The sequence below is a fragment of the Protomyctophum parallelum genome, assembly GCF_964188405.1.
Source record: "Protomyctophum parallelum genome assembly, chromosome: 20".
In the NCBI taxonomy this organism is placed as follows: Eukaryota; Metazoa; Chordata; class Actinopteri; order Myctophiformes; family Myctophidae; genus Protomyctophum; species Protomyctophum parallelum.
In genome coordinates this window covers 24,967,165-24,977,164 of record NC_139718.1, presented here as the reverse complement: position 1 = coordinate 24,977,164, position 10,000 = coordinate 24,967,165, and the positions used below count along the sequence as shown (strand labels likewise).

The 10,000-nt window shown below is 43.0% G+C and overlaps 1 protein-coding gene across 2 annotated transcripts in view; it reads right to left on the bottom strand.

The window, feature by feature from the left end:
• The window catches only part of fndc3ba (fibronectin type III domain containing 3Ba), a 151,318-nt gene that overhangs the window by 80,953 nt on the left and 60,365 nt on the right, over positions 1 to 10,000 (bottom strand). For both annotated transcript variants that reach the window (XM_083792680.1, XM_083792681.1), the window contains exons 4-5: positions 7,030 to 7,106; positions 185 to 416 (exon numbers count right to left, since the gene is read on the bottom strand). In XM_083792680.1, coding sequence (XP_083648806.1) covers positions 185 to 416; positions 7,030 to 7,106 — 309 coding nt within the window. The remainder of the gene's footprint in view (positions 1 to 184; positions 417 to 7,029; positions 7,107 to 10,000) is intronic.

The following is a 10,000-nucleotide window of genomic DNA, read 5'->3' as shown; positions in this document are numbered from 1 at the left end:
AACCCACTCTCTTCTGGAATTTAGTCGTGACCCAAAGTTGTTTTCATTGACATGAATTTACCGCCCACAGGCTGGCCTCTCTTGGATAGTTCCTCTCCCGTCGTGGAGGTCTGGTGTGTGACATTGCTCAGAAGGAGGTCCTTTCCTGTCACCTTTATGAGGTATGGCCACCCTGTCAAGTTACCTGGGTCACCATACATGGGGGGCAGTTGGTGCTGGTAGTACTGGTGGGGGGACAAGTCCCCAGGGCTGACGGGAGGGTAGAACGAGTGGGAGTTGTGGATGAAGTGGGGGTGGGTGAGGTATGGGGGAAGGTGGTGCGTGGGCGACAGTGCCGGCGAGTAGGAAGGCGGGTAGCACTCTGGAGACTGGGGTGTGACAACCACCCGACGGACCCCTGTGTTATCCTCCAGCACCTGGGGAGGAGGATGAGGGGGAGAAGGGGGAGAGGAAGAGACAAGGGAAAACAATACGGTGTTATAAGGCTGAGAGAGGAATATTGTTGGTGTCCAATGGGCTATATGCACACAGAATAACTCCTCCTACTTCTGGGGTGCTTCCCTACTTCCTTCAAAAGGTGTTACCGATGATACTAATTAAGGCTCTGTTCCATTTAGTGTGCACTGTGCAGTGGTTCTCAAACCTTTTAATTTCAAGGACCCCCATAACTCTGAGAGTGTACAAATGGAACCAAATGGACCCTTATGGGTCCATTTGGTTACATTTGTACACACTCAGAGTTACACACCCGTACGGGGCCATTTGGAACGCACTCAAGGATACTTTGAGACCCACTGGTGTAGCAGAGTGTTTCCAGTGAGCCAACACATACAATAGCATCACACTGACTCTGTTTGTACAGAATGGAACAGAGCCTTCATTAGTATCATTAACACTGACTGTTTGACCAGAATGGAACAGAGCCTTCATTAGTATCAGCAGTAACACCTGTGAAGGAAGTAGGGAAGGGGCCCAAGTTCTTTTCCAAAATGGCGTGTGTGCATAGATCCAGTGTAGCCATTATTTAGTCATGAACTATTTTTAATACTTTTAATTGGTTAAAATATTTGTAAAACCTACGGGCAGTTGTGATCTAAAGCCTGCAATCCGCAACTTTTAGGTTCTACTCGAGATTTGAACCAAATTGGTGCCGCAGTCCAGGGGCCAGGCCAAGGGGTTGATATTATTGGGCTTATTAGCTTGAGACAGTACTACTTCTCCACCAGTAGGTGTCCTACCTGACACCAGAGTCTACATGTCTCCAACACCATCCACTGCACATGTGCTAGTTATCAGTGGAGGGAAAAAGTACTCAAATGTTTCACTGAAGTAAAAGTATCGATGCTGCGGTACAGAAGTTACAAGTAAAAATGTACTTGAGTAAAAGTACAAAAGTACTGGCATCGATTAATGTACTTAAAGTACCAAAAGTAAAAGAGCTCATTGTGCAGAATGTCCCATTTCGAGTTGTTATATGCATAAAAATCTTTTGAGCAGATCTACTAGATCTACAAGCTCACAATGTGAAGCATTATACAAATACTTGTAGTGGAGTAAAAGTAAAAGTATTTGAAATTGGAAATATAAGTAAAGTAGAAATACAAATAGCTAAATTGTACTTAAGTAGGTAGGTAGGTAGTAGGTAGTAGGTAGGTAGGTAGGTAGTTACACTACACCACTGCTAGTTATAATTGCATACTCTACCATAGAGATTGGTTACAATAACCTTTTATTCATGAGTTCTGGATTGCAGCTTTAAACAGCTGGTACTGTTGTCATTAAATGAACATCTCTGGATTTCAATACTAAACTAGATTCCAAGAACTTGCTGGCATTCCCTTGGATTCCATATATCTATTCACATGAATGCCCAAAAGTGCACAGCCACAGACATGCTCGCACGCACGAGCACACATACACATTCCATCCATTCAGACACTTTCACAGGCCCACATTCCAAGCGGAGAGCAAACACACACTCCCTGCAGAGCGGGGAAGTCATCTGCTGGTCCTTAACACACACACACACACACGTGCGCGCACACACACAGACACACACAGACACACACACACACACACACACACACACACACACACACCAAAAAATATTTTGTATACTCACACATACACTGAGCAACATGGGAGGGAATAACATTGGCTGTGCCAGAAGAGTGAAAGGATTAGAGACAGATTGAGAGAGAGGGAGAGGGGAAAGAGAAAGAGTGTGTGTGAGTGTGAGTGTGAGTGTGAGTGTGTGTGTGTGTGTGTGTGTGTGTGTGTGTGTGTGTGTGTGTGTGAGTGTGAGTGTGAGTGTGTGCGTGCGAGTGAGTGAGTGAGTGAGTGAGTGAATGAATGAATGAAGTCCAGGACTGGAGGATGGGAACTAAAGAAATAATGAGAATAATGTGAGTGAGACTCTTCAATATTGTACATACATTTTGTTTTGATTGTATCGTTCCCACTCTTGTGCTTTGGCAATGTAAACGTATGTTTTCTCACGCCAATAGAGCCCTTTGGATTGAACTGAATGGAGTTAAACAGAGAGAGGAGAGGGCTGGGTTCCACATCTGACTGGTTGTCTGGGATACCACTCCAGCAGTGTGTCCCCGAGTCCTAGAACTGGTGTTCTCAACGTTTTTGGCTGGGGACGCCCAAAAATGACCCCCGCCCCACCCCCCTCCCCACTACCAATACAAATTGGCCGCTACAATAACCTTAATAATAGAGAAAATACATCATAAATAAATAATGAAACCAGATATAATCATTAAGGAAGGTTTATGCATGCACTATGTGTACTATGTAAACTCTTAATTTCCATTTTCCAGCCATTCAGTTGGCAACCCACGGGTTGAGAACCCCTGGTCTCGGGTACCATTCCAGCAGTGTGTCCCTGAGCCGTAGAATGCCACTGGTCCTTGTACTTATTTATAGGATGCAAATACAGTGACATAAAACCAAACAAAAACACCAAGGAGAGGACAACACAGGAGTGGGGACTACATTATTATCATTAGTCATTATTATCCAGAGAGAAGCAAAACAGAGCGTTTACAGGAAAACAAGGTCAAAGTCCAGCCTGGAGTACATGTGGAACTGAAATGGACCTAGGCATGCACACACACACACACACACACACACACACACACACACACACACACACACACACACACACACACACACACACACACACACACACACACACACACACACACACACACACACACACACACACACACACACACACACAGTATGTATGTATACAGTATAAATTATTTACATGCGCATGCATAAAGTGAGTGGCAAAGTGAGTTTAACGTTGTTTAATGTCATTTAATGCAATCAGATAGGACTTTTCTGATTGAATGTATGGGCTGTCACAGCCAGAACTTTATTTATTTATTTTCTTACGGAGCTATGTGTGTGGGTGGGTGGGTGGCTGGGTGGCTGGCTGGGTCACGAAAACAAAATGGTTGTTTTTCACCACCTGTGCGTAACCTAACACACACAAAAACGCACATATTAACTGTATAATGTATATATGATGATTTCGGGTGTCCCAGTACTGTACAGTACAGCAGAGGGAACCCCACACGGTAACTGTCATTTCTCAACCGTTTCGGTCACGGGACGGCTCGCCGGAACCGGGCCAGCACCCGGACCAGGTGGGGACCCCCACACGGAGTTGCACCACTCACTTCACACGGGTGTGATTTATTTTCTTCTTTTTTGCCACTCGGTAGGCGTTCCCAGATAAACTTTGTGTATGATGATGATGTCATGGGCATACCCTCAATATAATCATATAAACCCATATGGTGTCCATGGGCATACCCTCTATATAATCATATAAACCCATATGGTGTCCATGGGCATACCCTCTATATAATCATATAAACCCATATGGTGTCCATGGGCATACCCTCTATATAATCATATATACCCATATGGTGTCCATGGGCATACCCTCTCTATAATCATATAAACCCATATGGTGTCCATGGGCATACCCTCTATATAATCATATAAACCCATATGGTGTCCATGGGCATACCCTCTATATAATCATATAAACCCATATGGTGTCCATGGGCATACCCTCTATATAATCATATAAACCCATATGGTGTCCATGGGCATACCCTCTATATAATCATATAAACCCATATGGTGTCCATGGGCATACCCTCTATATAATCATATAAACCCATATGGTGTCCATGGGCATACCCTCTATATAATCATATAAACCCATATGGTGTCCATGGGCATACCCTCTACATAATCATATAAACCCATATGGTGTCCATGGGCATACCCTCTATATAATCATATAAACCCATATGGTGTCCATGGCCTGAACTGGCATTGCACTAGTCTATCTATCAATCCCAAGAACCTCTGTACGTATATCTGTCTGACATTCCTGTGCATATCTTTTGCACAGCCATTCATCGGATCGACCTCTCACTTGCGGGGCAGTGTTTCTGAGGAAAGAGCGCAGTGCAGGGTCCTGTCTGAACCGCCTCTGTCCAAATGGGTACACGTTTCCAAGACGTGGCCAATGGCGTGCAACGGGGCGGGCATTGCACTAGTTATATGCAAAGTGCATCTGTCACTACCTTCCACTAATCTATTATTTTCTCCCTCCTCCCCCTCAGCCTGTCTCTCCTATGAGCCTTGTTTATGTAAGAATGACAGTGTTTCCCGCTCTTACTTGGCCCAGTCCCTGCCAACACACACATGCACACGCACACAAACACGCACACGCACACGCACACGCACACGCACACACACACACACACACACACACACACACACACACACACACACACACACACACACACACACACACACACACAGTGAGCCAATGACCTTACTGCCATTGGCACAGACAAACACCACACAAAGACACATATTTGTCTTTTTTTATTTGTAGGGACTTCCCACTGACTTGTGCTCTGTCCCTAGAGTTAAATGTGTAATGCCACCCCAATTCTAACCCTCGACTTTCACCCAGAAATAACCTGAGCACCAATGAAATCTTAATCTTCTGCATTGGAATAACCCCCCCAAATCATTCTTTCCTTGGAAGGTCATTTCAACACACACACACACACACACACACACACACACACACTCTTGCAGAACAAGCGTTTCCCGGAGGCTCATGGTTCCAACACATTCCTACTCAGTGTGGGAGGACTGGGACCTTAGTTACTGTTACTCACTCACTCCTCCACTCATCTTAAAATAAAATCAGTATCAAAACAAACATTTCTTTAATATATATAATAATAATATATATATTTGAATGGGGAAAGCTCACAACATGGCCCATTTCGACACGTCGTTGGAAGCTTGTAGACTGGCTACTAGTACTTTGCTATTTTTTTCACGACACCATTGTACAACAATTGCGGAAGTGGTTAGGTCTAATCCAGCGGTCCCCAAACCTTTTTGGCCGTGCACCCCCCGTTACCTCCTGTCTCGTTATATTTGGCCGAAAATTATAAAAATATTATTATGATTATACATCTCCTTACAACAGTGTTTTACATGATTTTGCCATTAGTGTTAAATGACACCATAAAACCGCCATTACCTTTTTCATGTCACGCACCCCTAGCGGGCATTCGTGCACCACAAGGGGTGCACGCACCACAGTTTGGGAACCCCTAGACTCTAATCGATTATAAATGACATTGATTCATTATTATATATAAAAAGAAATCTTCTTGATTAAATCATTCATCAAAAGATACTCAATAGAATAATGTCTAAGAAAATAATGCATAATTGCAGCCCTCCTAATTCCTATATGCAGTCCAAGGCCTGACTTGGCATAGCCTATACAGGTAGGTGACTATGGGAGGACAAGCCACCAGAATGCCTGGCATCATAGCTTATTCAGTTTTCAGGTAGTCGACTAACATTTTTCATCATAGCTTTAGTCGACGAAAACAACACTAGCGTACAGGACAGGTGCAGGGACTATGGGAGGACAAGGACAGGTGCAGGGACTATGGGAGGACAAGGACAGGTGCAGGGACTATGGGAGGACAAGGACAGGTGCAGGGACTATGGGGGGACAAGGACAGGTGCAGGGACTATGGGAGGACAAGGACAGGTGCAGGGACTATGGGGGGACAAGGACAGGTGCAGGGACTATGGGAGGACAAGGACAGGTGCAGGGACTATGGGAGGACAAGGACAGGTGCAGGGACTATGGGAGGACAAGGACAGGTGCAGGGACTATGGGAGGACAAGGACAGGTGCAGGGACTATGGGGGGACAAGGACAGGTGCAGGGACTATGGGAGGACAAGGACAGGTGCAGGGACTATGGGAGGACAAGGACAGGTGCAGGGACTATGGGGGGACAAGGACAGGTGCAGGGACTATGGGAGGACAAGGACAGGTGCAGGGACTATGGGGGGACAAGGACAGGTGCAGGGACTATGGGAGGACAAGGACAGGTGCAGGGACTATGGGAGGTCAAGGACAGGTGCAGGGACTATGGGAGGACAAGGACAGGTGCAGGGACTATGGGAGGTCAAGGACAGGTGCAGGGACTATGGGAGGACAAGGACAGGTGCAGGGACTATGGGAGGACAAGGACAGGTGCAGGGACTATGGGAGGACAAGGACAGGTGCAGGGACTATGGGGGGACAAGCCACCCGAAGCCAATGGGTGAAGTCAAGCAAACAAGACAAGGCAGAGGAGGGGAAACCACAAGATAATTTAATGCAGTTTCTCCCTGTGTGTTTATTTTCTCCATCCCGCATAACACGCACACACGCACGCACGCACACACACACGCACACACGTCAAACGCAAGCACATAGATTCGCGCAGGTTGGAAGCATTACACAATTTGGGAATATACTAATACTCAGAATGTGGTCAATAATATTGAGTTGACAATATTGAGTTGACACACAGTGACACACACTCCTGAAAGTCAAACACTGCCCACACGGCACAAAAAAACAAACACTTGGCACACACACACACACACACACACACCTGTGAGATGTATCCAGGGGGCACATGGATGGGGGGTATAGATCCGTTGGGAGACATCATGGGCACCTCAGCAGGACCTGGAGGGACAGAACAAAAAACAACAACCTTTATTTGTTTATTCATAAAATAAAATAAAAGTAATACAAGTAAATTCTTAGTTACGCTGATTAATCAACGGCACACATGAATATAGGACACACACACGCAATGCGCAAGCGTGTGTGCGCCCACACCCACACTACAATGACTACTGTGTGGTCATTAAGTTAATACTTAATCAAATCCTATGCTTGAATTTTTCAATTTATGATTCCATTTAGAAAGTTTTTTAAATTTGTATTGTTGCAAGCTGCTTTCACAGGCTGAAGTCAAAACCACACAGCCAGCTGTAAATCTAAACATGCTAAAAGCTTTTTCCTCCCTAAATCCCTGGAAGGAGGGCCTGAGATGCGTTTTGCGTTTAGGGTCAAACATATGATACAATGTACACTACAGTAGTACGCTGAATACGTTACTATGATACAATGTACACTACAGTAGTACGCTGAATACGTTACTATGATACAATGTACACTACAGTAGTACGCTGAATACGTTACTATGATACAATGTACACTACAGTAGTACGCTGAATACGTTACTATGATACAATGTACACTACAGTAGTACGCTGAATACGTTACTATGATACAATGTACACTACAGTAGTACGCTGAATACGTTAATATGATACAATGTACACTACAGTAGTACGCTGAATACGTTACTATGATACAATGTACACTACAGTAGTACGCTGAATACGTTACTATGATACAATGTACACTACAGTAGTACGCTGAATACGTTACTATGATACAATGTACACTACAGTAGTACGCTGAATACGTTACTATGATACAATGTACACTACAGTAGTACGCTGAATACGTTACTATGATACAATGTACACTACAGTAGTACGCTGAATACGTTACTATGATACAATGTACACTACAGTAGTACGCTGAATACGTTACTATGATACAATGTACACTACAGTAGTACGCTGAATACGTTAATATGATACAATGTACACTACAGTAGTACGCTGAATACGTTACTATGATACAATGTACACTACAGTAGTACGCTGAATACGTTACTATGATACAATGTACACTACAGTAGTACGCTGAATACGTTACTATGATACAATGTACACTACAGTAGTACGCTGAATACGTTACTATGATACAATGTACACTACAGTAGTACGCTGAATACGTTACTATGATACAATGTACACTACAGTAGTACGCTGAATACGTTACTATGATACAATGTACACTACAGTAGTACGCTGAATACGTTACTATGATACAATGTACACTACAGTAGTACGCTGAATACGTTACAATGTACACTACAGTAGTACGCTGAATACGTTACAATGTACACTACAGTAGTACGCTGAATACGTTACTATGATACAATGTACACTACAGTAGTACGCTGAATACGTTACTATGATACAATGTACACTACAGTAGTACGCTGAATACGTTACTATGATACAATGTACACTACAGTAGTACGCTGAATACGTTACTATGATACAATGTACACTACAGTAGTACGCTGAATACGTTACTATGATACAATGTACACTACAGTAGTACGCTGAATACGTTACTATGATACAATGTACACTACAGTAGTACGCTGAATACGTTAATATGATACAATGTACACTACAGTAGTACGCTGAATACGTTACTATGATACAATGTACACTACAGTAGTACGCTGAATACGTTAATATGATACAATTTACACTACAGTAGTACGCTGAATTCGTTACAATGTACACTACAGTAGTACGCTGAATACGTTACTATGATACAATGTACACTACAGTAGTACGCTGAATACGTTAATATGATACAATGTACACTACAGTAGTACGCTGAATACGTTAATATGATACAATGTACACTACAGTAGTACGCTGAATACGTTACTATGATACAATGTACACTACAGTAGTACGCTGAATACGTTAATATGATACAATGTACACTACAGTAGTACGCTGAATACGTTACTATGATACAATGTACACTACAGTAGTATGCTGAATACATTACTATGATACAATGTACACTACAGTAGTACGCTGAATACGTTACTATGATACAATGTACACTACAGTAGTACGCTGAATACGCTACTATGATACAATGTACACTACAGTAGTACGCTGAATACGTTACTATGATACAATGTACACTACAGTAGTACGCTGAATACGTTACTATGATACAATGTACACTACAGTAGTACGCTGAATACGTTACTATGATACAATGTACACTACAGTAGTACGCTGAATACGCTACTATGATACAATGTACACTACAGTAGTACGCTGAATACGTTAATATGATACAATGTACACTACAGTAGTACGCTGAATACGTTAATATGATACAATGTACACTACAGTAGTACGCTGAATACGTTAATATGATACAATGTACACTACAGTAGTACGCTGAATACGTTAATATGATACAATGTACACTACAGTAGTACGCTGAATACGCTACTATGATACAATGTACACTACAGTAGTACGCTGAATACGCTACTATGATACAATGTACACTACAGTAGTACGCTGAATACGTTACTATGATACAATGTACACTACAGTAGTACGCTGAATACGCTACTATGATACAATGTACACTACAGTAGTACGCTGAATACGTTACTATGATACAATGTACACTACAGTAGTACGCTGAATACGCTACGAGGACCGGGACGCTTCCTGAACGAGAGTGCTGCTTATAAAGGAGAACAAAATGTAATAGAATTCACAGATTGAAAAATCCTGTTGACTTTTCCACTATGCATATCTCCTCTCTCTCTCTCTGTGTGTGTGTGTGTGTGTGTGTGTGTGTGTGTGTGTGTGTGTGTGTGT